This window comes from Dipteris shenzhenensis, chromosome 5 (genome assembly GCF_047967505.1).
Source record: "Dipteris shenzhenensis isolate YYH24624 ecotype China chromosome 5, Dip_SZ_1.0, whole genome shotgun sequence".
Lineage (NCBI taxonomy): Eukaryota > Viridiplantae > Streptophyta > Polypodiopsida > Gleicheniales > Dipteridaceae > Dipteris > Dipteris shenzhenensis.
Window position 1 is genome coordinate 30,552,662 of NC_141600.1, and position 26,959 is coordinate 30,579,620.

Here is a 26,959-nt window from a genome sequence, read left to right on the forward strand (position 1 = left end):
AAACCCACGTCAGATTCCTACATTAGATTAATGCAAAGGGCGAGTATTATGAAGAAGACCACCACTTCAGAATGTAAACGCTCAGTTACTTCCACATTTGCATATAGAGATGTTTTTCCTACCTGTTAAGAGTGAGACCAGCCGCAATAGGTGCAACCACAATTTGGGTGATATTTACTACCATGCCATACACATCAATTGGCAATCGTTTACCAAGTAGTAGGAGTGTAAGAGTTGGTGTCACCATTACTGCTGTTGCAGTTGAAAGAGCAGTCATTACAATACTTAATGGAGCCATAACCGGTTCCACCAAAAAGGTTGCATAATTAGACAACTGTGCTCCACTAACACAAGAGACCAAAATTATTCCTGATCCTGAACAAAAGCCAACGGATCAATGTTAAAGATAGATTGCATCATTGTGGTTGAAAAATTCTCTCTCTCTCTCTCTCTCTCTCTCTCTCTCTCTCTCTCTCATATTATATTTTTGGTCTTCCACAGACATTAATAGAGCTTTCTTTCTTTCTTCAAGACAAAGACACGAGCACTAAATCAAAGGGAGAAGATGGCTTTCTAAGAAGAGATATCGATCAAATGCTCATCTATAGAAGATAAAAGTACCTTGAAGAGGAATATCCCTCTTCAAGTTCAGGAGGCACTTTATAAAGGAAATGGGGTTTAGCTCACATGATCTTGGGGTGGAAATAGGCCAATATAAAATACTCTGAGCAAAGGACATGCACACACACATGACGAACACCACACCTATAGCATGTTTGTCAAGCATACGAGCATATCAGAGATATAGACTCTTAGCAGTTGGCCTTGGGATGGCCTCCTAGGCCTGTTAGGACATTTAGCCCTAGTCCTAGTCAACCAGCAGACGTTGGTCAACTCGTCCCAGTCCTAGTCCTAGTCAACCAGCAGACGTTGGTCAACCAGTTGACTTTGGGGCCATATAGTGGCCATTCTTGTACTTCTTCATGATCCATTTGGGTTCCTTCAACTATTGTTTTGCTCTCTTGCATTCCATTGCTCCCCACACCCAACAATGGTATCAAAGCAATTTATTATGAATCCATTTGTCACCACGTTGTTCCAATTGACCATTTTATTTTAATCATAATTATGGAGTTCTTTATTTGTTTAATGATGGTCAAAGAGTTATTTTCTATTGGTCAAAGTATTGAGTTCGGTCAAAGTTACTTGACCCTAATTAAGTAAGCCTAACCTTGGTCAGGGAGACTTGGCTCACTCCAAGAGGTTTAACTACAGCTAACCAAAGTATTTAAGAGCTGGCTTCCGTCAAAGAGTGTTGGTTTCAACCAACAAGACTTGGCTTTAGCCAAAGAGGATTGACTTTGGTCAACCAAGTTATTCCCGACCTCAGTCGGCAAGATTTGACTTTAATTAAGGCGCCTTGACCCCTCGTCAAAGCCCCTTAATTACAGTCAAAAGGGTTGACTTTGGTCAACCAAAGTATTCTCTATGTTAGCTACACAAATGTGCTTAGTGGGGATGCCCACAATGACTAGGAACAGTCTAGAGTCTAATTTTGCTAGCAAAAGCGCTAACATTTAATGGGCACCATGGTGGTATGTTTCATTAAATGGCTGTAGGTACCAAGAGCGTCAAATGCCCTACATTTAAGGGAAGCTAAGTGTAAAAACCCACACCAAGTCTGGTCAACCCTAGAACTTGGTGGGGTATCCAAGTCAGCTCCATAACCAAAACCCTAATCAGAACACATGCCAAGCTTGCAAACAACCCATCTGGGTTAGGGCATCCGCCCTAGACTCAACTCATGAGGGTTGACGCTAGCAGCTCACCTCCTAGCCGTAGCACACCCCCACCTAGAGGTGGAGAGAAACAACCAACCTTAAAGTCTAGACTTGCGTCCCATACCACAAGCCCTTTCCCCTAGCTGCTGCTCTCTGGCCAGCAGGTCCTAGTCTATGAGGAACGCATCCTCAGGATCCCTGATAATGAGCCCCTAGCCTATACTTATAGGCTAGGCATGATGCTTTAATTGGCTTTAGCCCTATTCTAAGCTTTCTTAGCTAGGCTACTCTAAAGGAAGTGTCCCTTGCTTTATAGTCAAGCCTCAACCCAATTCCGCTTACCCTGACTTGGCTAGCACTCCACTGCCAAGTATAGCAGGCTAGCTCACTCCTAGTGATCTGAACCTCTCTAAGGTCTAATCCAAGACCAAGTCAAACATCCTCCTTCCCTTAAAATAAGACTTATACTAGTGTAAGTCAGGGTCGGAAAACAACCGTGACTAGTTTACAACCCACAACCTTCCATCCGAAAGTCCATAGTGACCCACTCGCTCGTCAACAAGTCTAGGGTCATCCATCACCCAGTTCCCTTAGGTAATCCATTGGGTAGGTTTGGCCACACCCACTCACCAATGACTGAATGCCTGATCCACCATGGTATCTGGCAACCAGGAGTTTCCATCCAAAACTCACTCGGTCGATCATCATCACCAAAGACAAAGTAATCGTCTATAAATATTTGTGGCATACTGAGATAGACCATTACAAAAGTAGAGCAAATATACTATGCTCTATCTCACCCTTAAGTTATAAGATGGTGGTTTAATGAAATCAATAAAATTATTTCCACCTATGGTACCAAAACAAAATGGTGGAAGGATACAAATGGAAGACCTCAAAAAATTGTCCTCACAGAGGACAGAGTGGAGGTTCAGGGCTGAATAAAGTGGAGGTGCCTTCGATAGGCTTCCAATCACGTCTCCCATAGATGGATTGCTCCCAGTCCAGTTTCCAATTGGTGAATAGATGCCTTCTCTGCCTCCCTGCATCTCCTACAATGCGAAGCTTCTTTCACTATGGCGTGTCCAAAGGGTGGAATCTTGTAATATTCCACAGCTCTCCATAGCTCCCCCTCCATGCTCTCCAGATCTCGAAGAATTAGGTCCGGTCATCAAGCTGTCAACTTCGTCATAGATCTCCATGAAGCATTGATCAAGAGAGGGCGTTTGATTACTACCTTTCCCTTCCATGAAGTCTACCTTACAATAGGTAACCTTCCACTGACAGGCAAGGGAAATTCAGATAGTAAACAATTTGCAATCTGTAGAAGATAGTGCGACTGTTCCCATGCACATTATCCTTTCCTTCTTCAACAGAGTCAAGCTCCTCTTCATCAAGAAGAGTCCCTCCATAAGCTGTCTCAACTAAAAGAGCCCCCCCTGCGTGCCTTACTGCACTACGAGTCCTGCCAGGCAATGGAGCCTCAAGCTTACTCTCCCTGAGAGTCTGAAGCAACCAATTCGGGACTGTTTTGGCTGCATGTATCTCTTGAATTTCTTGCCTGACAACTTCATCCACACCTTGAGGTGGTACTAAATCAGCCGGGCACTGAATCTGGACGTGTGGATCTGGAGGAGGTTGCTGTAAATTATGAGTTTCAGCACGGGAACCAAATGCTTTAGGAAGCATCCCCTCAAACACATCATCTGAAGAAGCTGGAATCTGAAATTCAGCATGTTTATGTGCGGAATTTTCAGATAATATAACATCTCTACTAACAAAAATCTTGCGTGTAGCAGGATTGTAGAGACGATAGCCTTTGCTTTGTGAACTATATCCCACAAAAATGCATTTGAGTGCCTTATATGACAACTTGTGTCTAAACTCCACAGGCACGTGGGCATATGCAACACAACCAAAAACTTTAAAATGCTCCACTGAAGGCTTTCTCCCATGCCATGCCTCATAGGGAGTGATTGTCTTCAAAGCCTTTATAGGAGCCCGATTCAAAATATAGTTGGCACACATGAGGCCTTCTAGCCAAAACCTGAGGCAACTTCTTACTTGTGAGCATGCACCTATCCATCTCCGTGGCAGTGCGATTCTTCCACTCAGCTTTGCCATTCTGTTGAGGTGTAAGCCTCACTGTAAGCTGATGCATGATGCCTTTCTCCTTCAAAAATGTCTCAAATTCATGAGACATATACTCCCCCCCTTGATCTATTCGAAGTGTCTGCACCTTGAGTCCTGTCTCATTCTCAACCATAGCCACAAAGTGTTTGAAATGCATAAACACTTATGATTTTGCCTTGAGACCATAGACCCAAGTGTAGTTGGTAAAGTCATCTATGAATGTAACAAAATAGAGATAACTCCCAAAAGCAAGTGTCCTCATGGGACCGTAGAAATCACTGTGAATACGCTATAATTTTCATGTAGCTTTCACTGCACCATCCTTCATAAAGGGAAGTCTATGCATTTTGCCAAGAATGCACCCTTCACATGCATGAGGAGGCGGCAACTCCAAAGGAGGCAATGCATCAACCATATCATGCCTTTGAAGTGTCATTAAGCTGCCATAGCTCATGTACCCATACCTGGCATGCCATAACTCCGCATTTTGCATCGCAACAGTGGGAGTGCTAACTGATAATGCAAGATCGAATCTTTTTTCATATAGATCAAGCTGAAAAAGACCCCGATACAAAGTGCCAGACAACATCAAAGCATAGTCATTCTCTTTGTCTCTGACTGCACACTTGTCATTAAAAAAAACAACCTGAAATCCTCCTCTATTGAGTGAGGACACTGAAAGCAAATTCTTCTTTATCCCTGGCACATAGAGAACATCTGAAATTCTGAAATATGTGCCATCAGTGGATGTGAGAATAATGTCTCCCACTCCACACACTGAATAAGAAGAATTATTCGCACAAGTCACCTTCTTTTTGGTGGGTGGAGGATGCAGAGATACAAACAGACTCTTCTTGGAAGTGATGTGCTTTGAAGCACCACTGTCAAAATACCAAGTATGAAGTGTCTCATCGACACTAAGAGAGCATGCATCCTTTGAAGGATCATAACTGCAAGTCAAGAAAGCATATGGGTCATCATCATTAGTGGCTGTAGTATCTGAACTACCCACTGAAAAATCTGAAGTGCAAGACAGAAAGGCATAGTGCTCTTCCACAAAGTTAGCTGCAACATCTCCCCCATCATGAGAATGTGGAACTAATGCATCTCACATAGCCATACTGGAATCCCTTTTCTTCTCTTTGGCTATGCGCTTCTTGCATTCTCCAATATAATGACCTGGCTTCTTGCAATAATGACAGATGCCCTTCTTTTTCTGCTTATTTGTGTCACCCTTTGCCTTATAAGAAGGCTGTCCAGAATCAGCTTTATGCTGATGTGTGCTGATTGGCATGTGGCTTTTGCTGTCCTTTACCCTTGGGCTTGAACTTGGAGAGCATAGCATGCTCGCCAGCCCGGGTTGCCATATTTCTGCGAGTCTGTTCCTCCTGCAACAAAAGTCCTACCAACTCGTGAAAAGAGAGAGGATTGCTGCCCCCCCTCAATGACAAACTCAGCGAGGTGTGGAAACCGAGATAGGACTCAAGAAGAGAGTTCAGAGTGGTGGTGATCATCTCTGAATCCGGAATGACTTCATCAATATTCAGCAATTGTTCCCTCAAGTCCTGAAGCTTTGTGAGGTGAGAATTCATGGAATCTCCCTCCTCCATATGCGTATGGGAAAGTTCTCGCTTCAGAAAGGAAACCTTAGCATCATTTCTTGCTGCAAACATACTCTCTAGTATCTCCCAAGCTGCCATAGATGTCTTGCATGACCGAATATGAGGTATAATGAACCTCTTGACAGAAAGAGAAATTACTGACAGAGCTTGTGCATCTCTAGAGTCCCATCTTTTTTGCTCTATTGTGGGAGCTCCTAGAGCGGCTACTCCAACTACTTGTGCTGCATTTGCGCCTCTACCCCTGCCTCTAGTTGTAGGAGTGACAGGTGTAGTCGTTGCATCTGGTCTTGCTTCATCTCCACCGACATAATCCCAAAGACGTCTGCCAACCAAGATATTGCGAACCATGAAACTCCACAAGGAGTGGTTGGTGCCATCCAACTTATCCTCCTGTGTGAGAACCCCAAACACCTCATTGGGGTTGTTCTGAGCCATTTTCACCAGATAATCTCAAAAAAAATACAGCAAACTGCAACCTTAACTAGATGAGAAAACCTATATCCATAGTTAGTGCCTGAAAAGCATCTAGAGAGATGCCTTCACCAAAGACGTACATATCTCAAGACTTTAGAGGTGCTTGTAGAGGTAACATGCAGTTTGATACAACGGTCCCTCTTTATGGATTGGATAGGAGGACCGCACAAGTAGAATAGGGAGATGCACCCAATGGCTAGAAAGCTTTAGGTGTTTCCCTCATAATATATGCATTCTTTCAACTTTGAGACCAAGGAGTTGCTACAATTCTCTAAAAAATCCAAGAGGGTTGGACACAAGTCAGACTACCAATCCAAAAACCCATACAGGATCCCTTTTCTCCACATTGTCAGAGTTTTTGGGTAGATTGAAGGCCATTGGTACATCAACCCCCACCCTTCTTGTCACACCAACTCTACTTATATGGTGACGCTCCCTCATCATTTTCCATGGACCCACGCAAGTGGAGATGGACTGATACAAAGACCCATGGAGCACAATATCTTTCTTTTATTACAGTATCAATATCGCGAGGAGATTGATTACACATTCAGAATTTGTCATGTTCGCCCAAGAGAACAAACCGGAGAATCTTACATTACCCCTCCTTTGCAGACCTACTTTTGGCGATGCCTCTGGAGCTCTCATAGGAAGAACCAAACATGGGTATTCCAGCATGGAGGTCTATCAATGAACCTTTGGAGGGGGGCTTCAGGAGAAGAGTGAAAAGTTCGTTAGGCACTCCTTAAGCACCAATATTGGAGTACTTCTTAAACTTTAGTAAGTACTTTTAGTACCTATTCTTCTTACATGTAAGTATTCCATATTGATAAACAGTTTGCTTAGGCTCCAATTTTTATGTTCCATCAACCACCTTTGGAGAATACTGGAGAAGAGTAGTGGAGGAACTCCATGAAAAGGCTTCATAATGTGAAAAGCCTTTTGCATAAGGGAAGATCAGGGTGACTCCCAATAAAAGCTGGGCGGCTCAAAAAATGAGTGGACGGGCGGATTGCTTTCACAAACATCCGCCTAGTGCTCTGGAAAAAAAAACAATCGTCTACCCAAGTAGCGCCTTTAGCATGGTAGAAGTTCCTACCCAAAAAGATGGGATGGACCCTGCCATGATCATGATTGCAAGGAAAACTAAGATTTGATTAGGTGACAATTGGGGAGCCAGGAGATGCAAGAGATGAAGAGGCCGTCCAGGAATGAGGGGTTCTTGTCCCTAACAAGGTATGCCCTTCTCTACTATCAACCTGTCATCCCTTGCACCATTTTCTAGTACCCTAATTTGCCCACACGTGAACGCCTCAATCCTGTACTGAACCGTACTTCTGTTGACACCATCCGTGAGCTCACAACCTCTACTTTTTTGGGCATATGCTGCCCTAGGTCTCCCTCCCCCATGCTCTCCTCAATCTGGGGGCTTACAGATGAGGAGGTGACCTTTCCAACACCCCCTCTCACCGACACATCTCAGCTCAATGCCCACACGTCAATGACGTTGCCCTAGTAGCTCCCATGATGAAACCCTCTGGAATAATTCAGTATCGAATCCGGTTCATGGCTTTTCAACCAGTGGCTCCTGCTCCTCCAGGTCTGGTCCTACACAAGCAAACTATCCCGGTACACAGGTCCATCCTGATGGCACACCACCTTCGATCACGTTCTTGCCTTCGAACTCAAGCAATCCACACGCCACCATCTTCCAATTGTCCCCCTCATAATGAGTGAAAAAACTGAAGTCTTCCAAATACCATACTTTGAGAGTCTATTTCAACTCGTCGTTCCTCTGACAAGTCCATAATAAAAGAACCATATTGAGAAATGAAATCCTAAGAAATATCTCCAGATAATCTGGACTACGAACTCTCACTGAGCTCTCAAGCAAGTACTCTTCTGGCTTCAAGACATCTTGTCCATAATCACCTTCCAGCAACCTGCATCCGAGATTTGAAGAAGCACCCATACTTCCCCTTCTGCCTTCGAAGAAGGCCCATGCCTTCCAATCTCGCATTACCTGAGACATATGAAGACCTGATCTCTCCACAGCATGCTGCAAAGGCATAAATTAATAATAATAAGTACATACCAGAACATTGTACCGCCTCGATGCTTGCTCTGAAAGCAAACCATGCATCTCATGGAGGCACATACCAATAACTTGTGTAATAATGTATTGCCACCTTCTGAATTAGAGCAACCATCTAAAACTGAAACCCTCCATGGAATCCACCCTCGTGTCAACAACCACGCACCTAGAAGATTCCAAGCACTCCATGCTATCCTTCACCTTCACAAAGGTTCTCTGACTCCCTGTTCTTATCAGCTTTGTCTTTTGTATCACCATCTAAATCTGAGTCGGACGACTCCTTCTTGTTCTTTTGATCCGCCGCCTTCTTTCTGCAATCCTTCGCAAAATGGCCTGGTTCGTCCAATAGAAGCACTTCTTCTTCCTCCTCTTCTTCGAAGCATCATCTTCATCTCCAAAATCATCCTTCTTGGACTTGCCACCATTAGGCTTTCCCTTTCCTTTGCCAAAATCATCCTTCTTGGGCTTGCCACCGTTAGGCTTGCCCTTTCCTTTGCCAGCTTCATCCTTAGCCAGCAACGCCTTGTCATTGTTGTTGTTGTTGTTGTTGTAGAGATTCTTCCCAGCTTCTTCCTAGAGCAGTAATGGACCCAACTCCTCAAAAGTCAGACGTTTGGTCCTCTATCCTATTGTCACAGTCGTAATGAAGCTTTTGAAAGTTCTTGGTAGCCTCCAAAGTACCATCAAGGCCAACTGGTCGGAGTCTACCTTCTGACCAACCGATGCTAGTTGATCCCTCACCACCTTAACCTTCATCAAGTGGTTATGTATTGAATCTCCCTCATCCATATCCCAGTTGTAGAGCTGATGCTGAAGAAGCAAGATCCGAGATGTATTATCTGTCTCACACATATCCTTCAGAATGGCCCACGCCTCTACTAACATGTTTGTCATTTGGATGTGAGGAAGCACAAAGTACGTTGTAGCCTCTATGATCAATGCCAGGGCGTGGGCATCTCTGTCTTCCCATGCTTCGAGTTCCTCTCCATCTACTTGTATAAGTATCCTCCCCTTGTTGTCCACCACATCCTCCGACTTCGCCTCTGCTCTCGTTGTCAGTTTCCATAGTTCTCGAGCCACTAAATGACTCCGGATCTTCACCTTCCACATAAGATAATTAGTCCCATCTAGTTTCCCACGCTCTCCAAAGTTAGGGATGGCGAAAGAAAGAACTCGACTAAGGTAGGAGGAAGGGACTGAAGGAACTGAAGAGGCTTCTACTTTTGAAATCGCCATCACTGTTGTTAAACCACACAGCAAAATCGAAAAACAAACTCAACCTTCTGTAGACCAAAACTCTGTACGCACCTGACTGAACCTGAGTCACCCTCCTTCTCGCAAGGGCACTGTTCTCCAGCCGTGGAAGTCGATTCCCAAGATCCTCTAATTCAGGGTCATCCTTCAGCAAGGTCCTGCCCTTCAAGCTCTCACACTTGTGAGCCTCCTACTTGGGCTCTGATACAATATTAGAAATCAACCAGCAGAGGGTGCAGAAGACGACCCAGCAGGCCCATAATGGCCAACTGCTGGTCAGTCAACTCTAACCCCTCTGGCCAACTTTGCTGGCCCCTTTGGCGCACAGAACTAGGCCTTTTATGGCCCACTCTTCCATGCCCTAATTGGGCCGACTTGGCTGACCCAGTGGGCTATTAATATGCCCCCAAGGCCAGTCCCTTGCAGTCCTACGTGCTGCTGCTCCTGGCCACCTTTTCTTTGTGCTGGTTCCAGCCTTGGTCCAGCCCTCTAACCAGGCCTCATTGGCTGGCTATATCCAGCCCAACCAGCCTGTCTAACCAGGCCTTCTCCTCTGCTGTCAACCGGCCGTCCATTGCACCATCTTCTGGTACCCTGATCTGCCCACACGTGAGCACCTCAGTCCCGTATTGAACCGTACTTCTGCTGACGCCATCCGTGAGCTCACAGCCTCTCTCTTTTCTGGGCATATGCTGCCCTAGGTCTCCCTCCCTCACGCTCTCCTCATTTGGGGGCTTACAGATGGGGAGGTGACCTTTCCCACACCCTCCCACCCCCCAAAGCATACGATTTGATTTTTTCTTATTACTTTGAAATGTTCTCCTTTGAATCTTACACAAAACCAGGATGCCATTACCAAAAGGAAACAAATTGCTTTTAAAGGGAAAAGATTCATACCAATGGCTTGTGGAAGGTTCAAACAAGACACAGCAATGCTCGCAAATAGAATTCCAAGTAGGGGCTTTGCAACAAATTGCCCTACGTATCCAACAATGATCACCCATGGTCTACTAAAGGCATGGATGAAGTCTGAAGAATTCAAGTTGATACCGACAGCAAACATCAAAAAGCCTAAGGCTGGTGCATAATATCTGCAGCAATGACATACAATAAACAGCATTAAGATTCATCATAAACAGCAACAATTTGAAGGTAATAATGTGTAGCGCGTAATCATTGCATTGATGCAAAGGTCAACTGAAAAACTTGCTTACATATTTCCCTAATTTCTCGAACTGCTGTCTTTTCTCACTCAATGAAACGTCTTCAATGAGCACACATTTCTGTTTTCACAGTGCGTAGTATGATTTGTATTTTTTTTGGGGGACAATAGTGCTTAGCAGTATTGACTCTTTAGTTACAACTCTCTCTCTCTCTCTCTCTCTCTCTCTCTCTCTCATACAGCTACACAATTCTGGACATGGTTAGCCCCTAGTTAACCTTCCTGTGAACCTCAGCTTCTACAGAGATCATTGCTTCAGGATATCAGAGGCACACGGATCCACCTCCCCATTCTTTAAGGATATCGATTAGGCAGTTCCATGTTGAGCCACACGAACTATGCATTAGCTCTCCAGCCTTCCTCATTCAGCAATGCTTGGTTGACTGATTTGTAAGGTTAGTTTTTGAAAGAACAAATTAAAAGTTCTTTTCTATGGGAAATAAAAAATATTATGCATTAAGAGCGGATGGGGCTGAAGGCATACCTAGAGAGGGTTGCATCTGCACTAGCATTGATCTACAAGAGATTGAGTCTATGGAGCACTTTGCTTCAAAGTTCAGATGCACTGTGTACTATGAGATTCGAGGTTACCATTGTCTTTTCAAGGATGAACTCAGGCCACTCTCCAGTCCTATTGCATCCAAATCAGAATTGTTTGGCAACTTTCATTCATGAAGCCGTTTTACGGCACAGAGACCACTACCCAAGGCACATAGACGAGATCAGGGTACCCAAGCAAATTCAGTTTTTCTGTCAAATGGCAACATTGGTTTTCCTTTCTAGAGCTTCCCTTTTAAGCTTGAGCTCACGAATTTCATGCACCAAATAATAAATGTGCTCTTGTGGGTCTAAAGTATAAAGGCTTGCTTGGGGTCGTGGCAAATGTCTTCATCTTAGGAAAGTCCTTAGCTTTGGCCTGTGTAAATCTGAGAAACCTCTCTACTGAGACTAACCCCGGATCTAGGCCGGGGGTGGTTCAGCCCAGCCTGGAGTGATGCGAATCACCCTTGGCTTGCTGCTGCCACCTGTTCTTGGAGCCGTGAACTAGACCTAATCTTGGAGCCACAAACTGGACCTATGGCTTGTTGCACGAACCCCTAGGCCTGAGTTGCTGCCACGATGTGGAGGTGCACGGCACGACACTATTGTGCGCTGCGCCACGGCTGCGTGCTGCAGCAGTCATAGCGAACTCTGCCTGTACTATCTCATGTGGAACGGAGGGCTTACTTCGAATCATCCTGGATCCCATAGTCACCTGTAGCCGCTCAAATTTCCTCCATTTGTCTTCGATACGTCACATCCCCAGAAGGGTGATGCATAAATGGCGGTCCGTCACACTAGTGTGTCGAAGAGGCAACTCTTCGTTGGTGGGTCCTGAAAGTGTGCCCAAAAGCACTATCTCTCTAGTCGGGCCAAAGCACTGCGCCCTCGTGAGAAAGATCGAAGGTTCTATGTGTGTGTGTGTGTGTGTGAGAGAGAGAGAGAGGGAGAGAGAGAGTTTATTAACGTCTATGAAAGATCGAAGGTTCTATGAGACTAAAAAAACCAAAATATGATGAAAGCTAAGGGGTGGGGCCACTAAATGTTTAATGGACACCCAAGCCCAAGGCTGATGTTTGATATGAGAAAGTAAATACATCACCCTGTAACCTAGGGTGAGGATAGAGGGAGATCAGTCACCTAGTTAACTAGCCATCAATCTGAGTGGCTAGACTTGTGTATGCTATCTGTGAAACTTGTTGGAATTGGAAGCGAGAGAATGCGAGAGAATGGAGCTGAAACAAGCTGGAATGATGTTGCAGCAACTCAAATAAGCCAACAAAGCTAGGGTAGTCATAGAGAGAAAACCCTAGGATGGACCCTAACTGGGGTCAAAAGATATGCTGACTAACTCACCCACAAACTCAACCTCTTACTGTAGCCTCCGGCCCTTGATATTTCTTTAGAAGACTAAGATGAAAGGCATTGTGAATCTTCCAATGCTCTGACAACTGCAATCTGTATGCTACCTCATTGATTTCATTTGTGACCCGAAAGGGGCCATAATACCTGGTAGACAACTTGGCATACACTCTCTCTTTGCCCTTAAGCTTGCAGAGCCTATCAAAGTACCCAATCTCCTCACTTGAGGTCTAGCTGTCTTCTATGCTTATCTGCAGCTTTCTTTTGTTTCTCATGAGATATCTCTATTGCTGTCCGCAGATCTCTAACATATTGATCAGCTGCACTGCAAATATCTCATCTTGGTCCTCAGGATTGGTGGCAGAATCACCCCCTCTTCCTAAACCAAGTCTCCCTCACTAAAGTCAGACCTACTTGACCGAAGTCAAGTGTCTTTGACCGAAATCAATGCTTTGACCATAATTAAAATAAATGAAGAACCTTTTGACTATGGTCAAATCAGAGGCCAACTTTGTATTTTACTTGGAGTATTTACAACTTGGTGACATCAACCCTTGGATGTGCTATCCACGCTACCAAATGTAAACCCAAGGATTGGATCCTACTAGCCACAGGGCAGGGACTAGGAAGAGAGCCCCACCCTCGAAGACCTGTGATGTGCTATAGAATTGGGGAGTGTGGCCAATACTAGGATGAATGTATTCATCCATTTGGGGGATCATCTTGCATGCGGTGTAAACCAACAACCAGTACAAGTAGAGATTGTCCCAATGGAGCAGAGGAGCCCACACCTTAGTACATAGCAGCAAGGATGTGGTAGACATTCATCATATGAATGGGGCAATGCTGGGAGAGGTGACAAAGTCACAATCCAAAGATAATACCTCTAATGACAACTCAACACCAAAGACCTCATCATCACCCAAGACCTCATCCATCTCAAAAGTTGGCATAAGGGGATCAGAGGACACGTCGCTGACTACTTCGTCAACTGACAACTCACCTAAGAAAACACTACATTCTTCTCTTGCTTCCTCTTCTAGCTCGGAAAGGATGACTGAAGGTGCACGCTGTCAAGATCCATGCCGATTGCCAAAGATGATACTTCCAAGGCTGCCCAAAGCATGCCTCACAATACCAAACTGTGGGTCAAAAGCGTCACAAGAGAGGTTTAATCCAGTTTCGAGAAAGAGAGAGTAAGTCCACAGTTTCATTCCAAGAATGACTACGTGTAACAATGTACATTTGTTAGGCAAAGCAGGTCAAGTTTTTAATATTGATGGGTCTCCTTTTTGCTTGGGTGAAAAGTGAACATGAATTTGATCTACTGCTATGCCAGCTGGGATAAATCATATACCTAGATGAATCCAGGAACATTCCCAAACTCATCCTCTAAAAACACAACATAGTGCTGTTTCAATCTCACGATAGTCACTCATAAGATTGAAAACCATAAACTCCATCACGCATAGCAAGGACTAGCTACTTGACATTCCCACTAGAAACAAATAACACATCTCGGATCCTCAATCTCTAGCATCAGTTATACAGTATGGATATGAGTGAGGGAGATAATGGACATGACCACCGACGAAGATCAAGGTGGTGAGGGACCAGCTCACTTTGATTGATTAAAAGGTAGACTTGAGTCAGCTGGCATTGCTGCACTTCACAAGCTACCTGGCAGTTTCAAGAGCTTCATGACGACGGTCACAGCGGGACAGAGGACCAATCCTCTCACGTTCGAAGAGCTTTGCCCTTTACTGTTGCAGGCAGAGGCTCGGGAGAAACTGTTCAATCAATCGGACGAGAAAGCACTTGTGGCGAGGGACAAGCCTGGCAAGGGCAAGTCCAACGATTCCAAGAACAACAAGACCAAGGATGCAGAGAAGAAGAAGATGATGATGAAATGTTTCTACTGTGAGAAGCTTGGTCACTTAGCTAAGGAATTCCGGAGAAGAAGACCTAAAGCGGAAGCGGGAATCCAAGGTAGAGGAGCCAAAGACTAACTCAGCCAACATCACTACCAACTCACTCTTTATCATTACTGAGTATTGCTCAACCTACGCAGTGAGCGAAGGCAACAAGGAAGGATGATACATGGGTTGGGACGCGTCCTAACGCCAAGGTAACTATGGAGGATAATCGGACATGCCCTATGAAGGGTGTTGGTAGTATCCGACATCATCAGCACCCAACAATGAGTGTAGACCATCGTATAAAAATATGCTCTCACACATACAAATCCACACACCCACACATACTTGAGCATCCATTTATACGAAGTCTTCGTACTGAGTTTCTGTCGGCACTCCGCAGACTCAGCCATGATGAAGGCTAGCACTAAAGGAGAAGGCTAATCAAAAAGTAGTCCAATATCTCTTCATTCAAGCTACAACTGCTTGTGAAGTCTAAACGATTTCATTTTAGTCTCTCCCAAACAAGCATCTAAATCTAGCTGATAGGGCAACTCACCATTTAAGATAGAAAGAATTATCGCTAATGTGTAATCAATGTGACGTGCTCGTGAGCTGGTGCAGGGTGGCTTACAACATGGCTGTTCGTGGATCTATACTATATTGCAACGGTTGTCACTTGAAGGTGAAATGATGTCGCATTCTTTGATGCTAGTTTGGCAGCATGGCCCAGCAATTTTATGTTCTCGGACATTTAGCATCACATGGCAGTGGACAGTTTAGTGCCAAGGAATTTTTTAAGAGAGCTTTAGAGTTGTTACAATTTTTTGGCATGAGTGACACGGAAAATAGGCTGGATTAGACCACATACAAGGGTGGCCATGTATCGTATTTATAATCCCTCATTTTGTAATTGAGACAGAGCGCAACTTCAGCTTTTCTTTTCTCTATCCATATTAAAACTTTCTAAGCCTCTGCCTCGTACATTGGTTGAGTAGATGCAATAGTTCCACATACAAAAGGGCTTCGGAGATTACTCATTTTTTAATGGAGATGAGATGCTAGTTTATGTTTTGCCTTTTTCTCTATTAGTAGTATGTATATCTTTGATGACTTCCCGAAGACAACAAAGAAACCAAAATATACTAGGTAATAGAGAACTTTTAGAAAGAGCTTACTGAAAACCTTCCACATAAGGATTATAAATAGAGTTTATAGAGCAGCAATATCTAAGATATTATCCATGTAGATAGAAACGTGACTTGGAGATAGAGACCATAAGCTCAATGGACTCTGGATTGGCACATCAGGGAATGAACATATATTTGTCTATAACACAGAACAACTTTCGAAGGCTACATTTATCATCACATGACAACCACTATCTCTATGTGAGTACTCTTACTCTTTGGGGACTGTAAGGTTGAGTGCTCGTTTTCAAATCTAGTTCATAAATATCACAATAGTGTGGAGCTCTAAATTATCATAATGCAGGTATGTGGGAACAGGCTTGGCTGACAGAAATCCATCTCTGGGAAAGAGGAAACCTTCGATCTCTCACTTCCTCAAGGCACACCAAAACTAGGAATCCATCTCTGGGAAAGAGGAAAAAGGAACCTTTGATCTCTCATTTTTCCTCAAAGCACACCAAAACTTAGACCATGCAACTAGATGCCCTCATATTCATTGTGCTGTTGTACATTCAGAGTATATGAACTGTATAAGCAAAGCTGAGCATACACCTGTGTTAACTTTCAAAGGTCATTTACTCAGAGAGAACTAATTCTGAGAATAAATGCAAGAGACAAGAAAATATCAAAGACTTATATGAATACATGGTATCATATTTGGACCACAACTGAAAATAGAGCTTCAGCAATACAGAGAACAATTGGTGCCAACACGTCTTCTATGAAGTTATTGGACTATCTGACCCAACATCAAGTTGCCTGACCCAACATCAAGTTGCCCACACACACCCACATTTCAAAAAGGGCCAAGAGATTTAAGTGAAAATACTATTTCATGCACACATACATTTTTGTAGCTGGCATATACAATCCAAACGGATGCAGCTGACCTGTTGGTGAACCATGTGAATGACGGTGGAAATACAAGGGCCAATAATGTGCTTGCAACTACAACATGAGGAAGAAATGTGTTTGCCCCCGGAATGACCTTTAATGCATTACTCCCAATCCCTCCAGCAGGCTGCACCACTTAAACCATTCCTGAATCAAAAAACCATACGGTTGGCAAACACCCTTTTTATATAATACTATGATTAAGCCGCCATTTATCTTGAATCCAAGCTTCATCTCTCAGTACATTCAGCTATGGAACTAGAGAAACTGTTATTTTGCATTCTGTTTGCAATCATCAGCATGATCATTTCAAAACATCAATGTTAGAGACTAAAGTCCAATCCCCCACATGTTGAGCCACCACCAAGACACCTCTTGAGGAATGTAAAAGTGGATAAATATTGCAGACGCTTAGCATACTCGATTTCAACCGTATCTACTTCCAACAAGCACTGATCAGGATATTCTAGCAAGACACCATCCTGGTTGCCTGGTGCAGGTAGCCGAGACAACCAAATAGAGGGTACACAGCTGAAGACTGATAGAATAGCCCAGTGGTGTGGGTGGAATCACAAACTTCCTTATTTAATGTGCTTCACATATATGTGCAAATCATTAAGTCTGTTATTCCACCCATACTACCACTGTCTGAGCTCCTGGGCTATTCTATCAGTCTTCCGCTGTGCGTCCCCTCTGTTTGGTTGATTTTCTAACATGGTACCAGCTCCATCAGCTCCATACCTTATGACACAGGCCTCTATACTGTATCTCTTGCAGGCAGCAATGGTTCTTGACAGTCCCGGCCCTTCCACGCAGTCAAGCTTGCTCCAAATCAGCCAGGTACCTCTTCTTGCGTTTGCTGTGAGGTGCGTACCCTTTGTTTGGTTGATTTTCTAACATGGTATCAGCTCCGTACCTTATGACACAGGCCTCTATACTGTATCTCTTGCAGGCAGCAATGGTTCTTGACAGTCCCGCCCTTCCACGCAGTCAAGCCTGCTCCAGATCAGCCAGGTACCTCTTCTTGCGTTTGCTGTGAGGTGCTGCCCATGTGTCAGCCCCCTCTTTCTCTTTTCTCTAGGCAGATGCCCATGTGGCAGGTCTTGCCCTAGGTCTCTCTCCCCCATCCTCTCCTCATTTGGGGGCTTACAAATGGGGAAGTGACCTTTCCAACACCCCCTCTCACCGACACATCTCGGCCCAATGCCAACTCATTGATGAAGTTGCTCCAGCAGCTTCCATGATGAAGCCCTCTGAAACAATCCGGTGTCGATTCCAATTCCTAGCTTTTCAACCAGTGGCTCCTGCTCCTCCAAGTCCAGTCCTACAGAAGCAAACCATCCTGGTACACAGGTCCATCCAAGGTGCACCAATGAACTCTCACTGAGTTCTCAAGCAAGTAATCTTCCAGCTTCAGTACACCCTGTCCATAGTCACCTTCCAACAATCTGCTTCCGAGATTTGAAGAGGCACCAGACTTCCCCTTCTATCTTCTAGAAAGGCACATGTCTTCCAATCTCGCATTTTCTGAGACTCATGAAGAGCAGATTCTCCCCACAGAGAGTTATAAAGGCTCAAATTAATTTCACAAAGTACATACCGGAACGTCATCTTGCTTGTGTGCTTGCTCTGAAAGCAAACCATGATATGAGGAATCATCGAGTCCACCATTGTCCCTATGATCAAGACCAGGGCTTGGGCATCTCTATCCTCCCACACCTGGAGTTCATCTGCATCTACTGGTGCAAGTATCCTCCCCTTGTTGTCCAACACATCCTCTGGCTTTGCCTCCGTTCCCGTTGTAAGCTAATTTCTGAGCCACTAAATGACTCTGGATCTTCACCTTCCAGATAGGATAATTGGTCCCATCCAGGTTCTCCGACTCGCAAAAGTTAGAGATAGTGAAAGAAGGAGCTCGGCTGGATTTTTTTTTCTTGAGAAAGATAAATTCTATTAATGCTTTAAAAACCTTACATCCAGCTTCCAAAAGGAGCTGTCGACGAAAACAAGAAAAGAAAAACAGGTTGCCAACTACTAGAACAAGCACACGTTTCCAGATCTCATGGCTCGTCGCCTATAGAGATTCCGAAACAAGAGCTAGCAACCATGATGGTGGTCTATATACCCAGCGAATACCCCTTGCGGAAAGGGTGTAGAATACTCCTACCGGCCATATCTGGCGGAAGCGCTCCAACCTCTCAACAATCGCTCTCAAGCCTAGAGTACCGCACTCCCAAATGGCGCGTAAGGTAAAGATGATATCTTGCCAAATGGCTACTAGGGTAGCCGCCGGAGAAATCGTCCGGTCTCCCATCACCCGACTGCATAGAGCCACCCAGACGTTCCAGGCAGTGATGCTAGAAACAGTCTCCCAAACACCATCCTCCGGGAGAGGTGGTGGGCGTGAGCGGCAGGGCTGAGCTGCGTCATGGATCTCAATCCAGGAAACCTATTGTCCATGTATCCTATAAGCCATCGCGACAAGGTCGATCACAAAGGCATGGCCTCCCTCCATGAGCTAGGTCACCATCCCCCACGTGAAATGCATGCTCATCCTTTGTGTACTAGCAACAATCCTGAAGGACACCAGCCATATCCACTGTGCGACAGAGCAACCCCATAGATAGTGCGGAATCCTCTCCACAACTCCATCCACACAACCAGTGCATCTGCCATCTATCCGCATCTGCTCTAACCAGGGGCCAAAGGGCAAGCCCCCATGTGCCAATAGCCAAAAGAAATAAGAAATCTTCCGCAGGAGCAAACTCGTCCAAAGGCAGGGCCAAAAGCGACCTATCACCTCTCTCAGTACATCCTACTCTAGCCAATGGCGCTCCCTCGTGGGGGACCATGCTGCTGCCTCAAGCTGTAAGCAATGCCAGATGCGAGTAGTGTACAAAAAGAAGGAGACCTCCTCCACCCGGTCCGAATGCCCTACGCGGGCGGGCCAAAACCACTCCCCTGGATCCCACTTAATGTCACATAAGGGTCTGCCCTCCCAAATCCATTGGCGCCACACTGATCCCTTTGGGGTCGATAAGACTATGGAGGGATTGATATACCAAGTCTTGCCCAATCGGCCCACAATCCTGAACCTCCGCCACTCCAAGTCCTCTAAGTCCCACCTCATCTCCTCCTCCATCTTCAACTCAACCTGAAGTGAGCCTCCCGGTCCCACCCTATAGAATCGAGACTGGGGGAGCCAAGAGACTCCCGAAAGAAGCGTATCCGGAGCGGTACCCCTGTCTGCAAGAACTGTCCTGACCAGCAATGGGGGGTCCAAGGGCTCCATAATCCCTCCCACCAAGAGTCCGGGATCGCCTCCTCAATCTCCTATATCCTAATGCCTGCTCCTCGGAGGTAAGAGAGAGCCTCTCTACAGGCCTCTCTCTCTCTAGGAAGTCGTCTCCATGTCCCGAAGGATCTCGCAGGTCCCCTGTCCCGCTGACCCATCCGATATGAGTCCATTGCCCAAGCATGCACCCCTCCAACTGGAGGAGGAGTTAGGAAGAGCAGTGGCTGAAGAGGCTTCTGAAATCAACATTTCTGCTGCTATTCCAAGCAGCAAATCTGTAAACAAGCACCATCGTCTATAGACAAGAACTCTTTACACACCTAGCTGAGCTAGAGTCACTTTCCTTCTCATAAGGGCACAATCCTCCAGTCGTGGAAGTTGATTCCCTAAAGCCTTGAATCAAGATCGTCATTCAGCAAGGTCCTTGCCTTCAAGCTCCCTCACTTGTGAGCCTCCTACTTGGGCTCTAATACCATGTTAGAAATCACATGTATGTGCAGATCATTAAGTAAGAAAGTTTGTGATTCCACCCACACCACCACTGTGTGAGCTCCTGGGCTATTTTATCAGTCTTCCGCTGTGCGTACCCTCTGTTTGGTTGATTTCTAACATGGTATCAGCTCCATCAGCTCTGTACCTTATGACACAAACCTCTGTATTGGATCTCTTGCAGCCAGCAATGCTTCTACACAATCCCAGCCCTTCCACACAGTCAAGCCTGCTCCAGATCAGCTAGGTGCCTCTTCTTGTGTTTGTTGTGAGGTGCTGCCCATGTGGCAGCCCCCTCTTTCTCTTTTCTCTGGGAAACTGCCCATGTGGCAGGTCTTGCCCTAGATCTCCCTCCCCCATGCTCTCCTCATTTGGGGGCTTACAAATGGGGAGGTGACTTTCCAACATGTATACCTTACCAAGTGCTTTATGCTCAATGGTACCCCTGCGCTTGGCTTTTTAGGAGATTTTTGACTCTACCTCGCTCTCCAAGTCATTGAGTCGAGGGTGAATTTGTTTGATCCCAAAGGGGCAGATCAATCAGACATTCGACAATGGAACCTGATCATCCTACTAGACACCACCTACAAGATCTTAGCCGAGATCTTGAGTCTACAGCTGCAATACCCTTCTTGCAAACATCATTTATGACACGCAGATAGGTTTTGTTCAAGAACGCAATATCCTAGACAGCATCTTCACCTTTTGGGAGGCACTGGATTGGCCAAGGAGAATCCCAGCCTATTGCACTCTTGCTCTTGGATTTCGAAAGGCTTATGATAGAGTGGAGTGGCCTTTTTTGGAAGGATGCACCATGCAGAGGATGGGTTTCTTGGACGAATGGATTTGGGGGTCTCTGCCTTGTACACAGCAAGTTCCAGCCAGATGCTAATTGGGAGACATAGCGAGAGGCCTTCTCCCTTTCTTGCTCAGTATGGTAGGGCTTCCCTCTTGCTCCTTTCCTCTTTCTTTTGTGGCAACACAAGGATGCAATGAGTCTGATGAGCCCTTGAGTTGTGATGTATGGCATCCGAGGCGAGAATCAATTGGACCAAACCAGTTGGCTTCCTCAAGGTGACTAAGGAGGCCTTGGATTGGGAGCTGCCTTGGTTTCCAATGGATTCTACTAGGCCAATCAGTGAGATACCTATGATGTCAGGTGGGCATTGACATTTCAGCAAAGTAACACATTGCCCCTGTGCTAAAGAGTGTGCGGTGAAAGCCGGTGAAAGCTTTTATATTGGAGCTCAGCCAAACCCTCCCTCGTTGGACAAGCCCTAGTGGCCAACCAGGTCCTTCTAGCCAAGGCAAGGTATATAGCCTCGAGCTGCTATTTTCACAAGAGATGTATGGGGCAGCTCATGTGCTTGGTATGCAACTTCATACGGGCAGGATTAGACAGCACAAGAAACACTAGAGCCAGGGTCACTTGGTGAATGGTGATCCTGCCCCAAGCAAAACCAAGAGATGCAGAGCAGGGCTTCTAAGCAAGCTGGTAGTGCAAGATCTCACCCCAAACTCGGAGCCCCAGAAGCTCTTCCTTTAGAAATGGCTTCTCAGGAACACCCCCAAACAAATGGTCAGTGGGAGTAGTTCCACCAATGGATTTTCTTGAAGGCCCCACTCACAAGGGCGGGCTCATGGGCTCGTTTGTTGGGGGAACTTATTCAGACCAGCCCTCGGTGTCCTAAGAACTATAAGTGTCAACCCTCCTCTAGCATCCGGAGGTTTGAGATCACAAGGGCTTCATGCTGGGGTAATGAACACACATTGGTCGGGCACAATGGGATAGTGGCCGAGCAAGATCTTTCAAAGCATGAAGCTGTCCCCCCACAAAGACAAGAGGCACACGCGTGAACCCTCTCTCACTCCAGGGGCGCAAGCGGGGATGTTAGAGATATAGTCCACCATCCCAGAGTCTTGGAGGGAGGGTTCACATAGTGCCTCAAATCCCCGCACTCGTATGGACAATTCTCCAAGACCAGTCGCCCCTGAGGATCTACTTTTTGCATTGAGCCCTCGAATCCTTCAACTCCAAGATTTACAGAGTGGAACTCGGAGGACTTCTTCAGCCAAAGACAAAGCGAGACCCAAAGCTGGATGGGGCCCTAGACTTGGGTAAGGGGCTGCTTGGGCAAGGATTGGACCTTCGACCCAGCACCAATCAATGTTGCGAGTCAGATGGGTCATAGTGGCGTCTTTGGATGTGGAAGGACCGGCCCCTACGAGAGGTGTAATGGGATCCGAGGGAGAGGTTTTGGCCTTCATGACAAGGGCACTTGGAAGAGGTGTGTTGAGGTGCCTTTCTTCCTATACATGACACGCCATCATCTCCAACTGGAAGCGGCTGCATGGACTCCTTCGAGAGAGCGGGCACTGAATCGAGACCCAAAGCTGGATGGGGCCCTAGACTTGGGTAATGGGTTGCTTGGGCAAGGATCGGACTTTTGACCCAGCTCCAATCACTGCTGCGAGTTAGATGGGTCGTAGTGGCATCTTTGGTTGTGGAAGGGCCGGCCCCTTCGAGAGGTGTAGTGGGATCCTAGAGAGTGGTTTTGGCCTTCATGACAAGGGCACTTGGAGAGGTGTGTTGAGGTACCTCTCTTCTTATACATGACATGCCATCATCTCCAACTAGAGGCATCTGCACGGACTCCTTTGAGAGAGCGGGCTCTAGATCAAGCAACAAGTGCCCCAAGAGGTCAGTGAGACAGTATGTTGTAGGTGTTGGTACATTATTGGCAAGTTTTATACTAGGTTCTCTACATCAATACATATTCCTTTGGTTGGACATCTGAGTATATTCTCTACATCTTAGTGTTCTTCCCATACATGCACGCACACAAAGTGGGTTGGTGTTTGAATTGATGTTGTGTGAAGTTGATGTCTAGTTATTGGTTCAACGTTAAGTTGAGTGTCTGGGCACTCTAAAAAGGCAAGTGTCTTGGCTCAAATGCGCTGATTCCAATTACTTTCTAGGACATGATTGGATCCAATGAAGCAACAACCAATGTTGTAAGAGTCACAAAGGCACGAAGCCCATAAGTTGAAAGATTCATGGCACTTGAAAAAACATGACATCCAAAGGAGGATTGCCCTCCAATCTATGGTCTAGTGGCAAGGACTTAAGCATCGTTGTTCCAACTCTGATGCCTTTTAGGATAGTAAGCTATCAAACACTTTTAAAGGAAGACTTGGAGGTGCCATGACATATGTATGCAACAGGTTTACTAGAATACAAGCATTTTAATGGCTAAAATCTTTGTTAAAAACCTAATGAAGAGGAAGCTGCATGACTAACCTCACAGAGTGAAGGATACAATAATGATAAGGCATCGTCAACCTCTCTATTGAAACGAGGAAGGGGGACTATGGAGGGAGCTGCACAATCTCTCCTGCTAGGCTTGAAACTGGTCTAGCGGACTCCTAAGACGCCCCTTCCTACTACGCTTCAAGGCCAGTGGGACTAGAAACTGAGCCCACTAGTCCTGAAAACTCCTGATGAGAAGGTGAAATGTGAGTCATGCCGACTGAAACTGAGGTGGCCAAAGGAGCTCCATCGGTGGAAGACCCATAGGAATTGAATGTAGCTGACGAAGAGTCCTGATGAGTGGAAGACCCATCACAACTGGCTGCTACACCCGATGTCTCCAAGGATGGAAGACCCATCAAGAATTACTATGAAAACTGTATCTCCCTTGATGAAACTGAACCAGTTGACTAAGCTCCCTAGGTGGAAGACCCATAGGATGTAACTGGACATGATAAAGATGCTGGATAAGTGAAAGACCCATCTGACTTAACTACACTGGATTGAATGATCTCTTGGATAGGAACCCTAAGAGAATAAGCTGCTGAAACTGGATGATCCCCATGAGTGGTAGCCCAATAGGTGTTGGAAAGGTCACCTCCCCATCTGTAAGCCCCCAAATGAGGAGTGCGTGGGGGAGGGAGACCTAGGGCAGGATGTGCCCAAGAGAGAAGAAAGAGAGGGGGCTGCCACATGGGCAGCACCTCACAGAATTGGAACCTGCAGATGGCGTCAGCATGGCGAGGGTAGTGGGCAGGTGAAGGGCCTGCAACAGACCCTGATGATGGCGCAGTACAGGCAGGTCAGGACAGCAGGAAGTACAGGTGTACGGCGCAGGACACGTGGCTGGGAAGAGGACCTGGCAGAGGCGCAGATATGGCAGGATGAGAAGGCCCAGATATGCAGCAGGAAATGTGGCTGTCAGTGGGCAGAAGGCAGGCCTTTTATAGGCTGGATACCTGCCTTGAATGGAGGGCCAAAGGACCCTGAAAGTTTGGGCCAAAAGCCCTGGGGTGTGTGCCCTTTTAGGGCTGGACCAGCCACAGACTGGTCGGCCAGTCTGGTCGGCCAGTCTGTAGCAGGCTGGTCGGTTTTTTTTGTCAGCCCCCTTGGGGCCTATATAAAGAGGCCATTGGGCCTCATTCAATCATCACTTAGAGCAGCAGAAAAGCCCCATCAGAAAGGAGCAGCAGGGAGCTTGTCTTGGGCCTCATCACTGGAGGAGAAGAGAGCATACAGTAGCTGCAGACTTAGCTGAGGGTGCTGCCCACCTAGGCTGGTGCAAAGACAGCAAGGTGGAAGGGATCTAGACGGAAAGTCTACTTACGCTCAAGGTGGAGCACGCGGGCTCAAGTCTAGAGATAGCCAGCAGATAGGAGAAGTGCCTTGTGGTAAGATCAGAGGACCACATCATTGGTGGGACTCTGGATCTGTCTCTTTTGTATTGTGTCCATAGTTGTCGACAGAAATATATATTTTAGGCGGTTTCTCTATCTGGTTGGTTCATTGTCTATTGATGAGTCTGCACACCTATTGTATGCACATAAGTAAAGAAGTTTGTGATTCCACACCCACACCGCACACTGTGTGAGCTCCTGGGCATTACTATAAGTCTTCCGCTGCGTGTACCCTCTGTTGGTTATTTTCTAACATGGTATCAGAGCCCAAGTAGGAGGCTCACAGGTGTGGGAGCCTGAAGGCAGGGACCTTACTGAAGGACGACCCTGATTCAGAAGCTCTAGGGAATCGACTTCCACGACTGGAGGATTGTGCCCTTGCGAGAAGGAGGGTGACTCTGGTTCAGTCACATGCGTTCAGAGTTCTGGTTTACTGAAATTGAGTTTGGTTGACTTTGCTGTGTGGTATAAACAGCAGAGATGTCGACCTCTACAGCCTCTTCAGCCCCTGCTTTCTCTTCCTCCTCCCCCAGTTTTCTCTCTTTCACTATCCCTAATTTTGGAGAGTCTAGGAACCTCGACGGGACTAATTACCCGATCTGGAAAGTGAAGATCCGGAGTCATTTAGTGGCTCTGAAGTTGTGGAAGCTGACCACGGGAGAGGAGTCGAAGCTGGAGGACATGGTTGATAGTAAAGGGGAGGTACTCATGGCAGTAGACAGAGAGGAGCTTGAAGCTTGGGAAGAAAGAGATGCCCATGCCCTGGCAATAACCATAGGGACTACGGCGGACTCCATTCTTCCGCATATCCAACTGGCCGAGACGTCAGTAGAGGCGTGGGCCACCCTGAAAGATCTGTACGAGACAGACAATACCTCCCGGATCGTGCTTCTTCAGCATCAACTCTACAATCTTGATATGGAAGAAGGAGATACGGTACATAGCCATTTGACGAAGGTCAAGGTCGTGAGAGATCAGCTGGCAGCAATTGGTCAGAAGACAGACTCATGCCATCTGGCCTTGATGGTACTGAGGAGACTGCCTCGGAGTTTCAAGAGCTTTGTTACGGCTGTGACAGCAGGACAGAGGATTTAAAAAAAAGGATGCTGGTGAAGGATTCCGCTGGCAAAGGAAAGGGCAAGCCTAAAAGTGGCAAGTCCATTAAAGACGACTCTGACGACGAGGGGACTTCGAAGAGAAAGCACAAGAAGAAGTGTTTCTATTGTGATATGCCCGGACATTTTGCAAAGGACTGCAGAAAGAAAAAGGCAGATCTGAAAAACAACAAGGAGTCTGACTCAGATTCAGAGGGAAAGGCCAAAGCAAATGTGGTAATCGAAGAGTTGTTCCTGGTGACATCACCGAGTGTTACCGAGGTCAGATATGTTGATCCAGAAATCACAGTAAGGATGTCTGACATAGAGATGTGGGTCGACGAGGAGTCAGATGCCTTTGTGAAGGTGAAGGACAGCATGGAGCGCTTGGTACCTTCCAGGTGTGTGGCTGTTGACACTGACACGAGGGTGGATTCCATGGAAGGCCCTGGGGTCTCATGGTCAGATGGATGCTGGAGTTCAGAAGGGGACAGTACAGGATTACACAAGCGCTTGGTGGGTGCCTCAATAAGAGTTTGCTTTCAGAGCGAACATTCAGGCAGTACAACAGTCTGGTATGTATTTGATATTCTGCATTTGAGCCTTTATAGCATGCTGTGGAGAGACTCTGCTCTTCATTTGTCTCAGGTGATAGGAGATTGGAAGGAATTGGCCTTCTTCGAAGGCAAAAGTATTGGTGCTTTTCAAATCTTGGACGCAGATTGCTAGAAGGTGATGGACAAAGAATACTGAATCCAGAAGAGTACCTGCTTGAGAACTCAGCGAGAGTTCATGGTCCAGGTTATCTAGAAATATTCATTGGTTGCAGACCTTGCCAAAGGAAGGACGGGTTGAAATAGACCCTCAAAGCATGGTGCCTGGAAGACTCCA

At 46.1% G+C, this 26,959-nt stretch overlaps 1 protein-coding gene across 2 annotated transcripts in view; it reads right to left on the reverse strand.

Moving 5' to 3' along the window:
- LOC147901856 (putative sodium/metabolite cotransporter BASS5, chloroplastic) overlaps positions 1 to 26,959 on the reverse strand; it is a 54,416-nt gene that overhangs the window by 23,768 nt on the left and 3,689 nt on the right. For both annotated transcript variants that reach the window (XM_087374581.1, XM_087374582.1), the window contains exons 3-5: positions 16,480 to 16,610; positions 10,257 to 10,450; positions 123 to 375 (exon numbers count right to left, since the gene is read on the reverse strand). In XM_087374581.1, the coding sequence (XP_087230707.1) occupies positions 123 to 375; positions 10,257 to 10,450; positions 16,480 to 16,610 (578 nt within the window). The remainder of the gene's footprint in view (positions 1 to 122; positions 376 to 10,256; positions 10,451 to 16,479; positions 16,611 to 26,959) is intronic.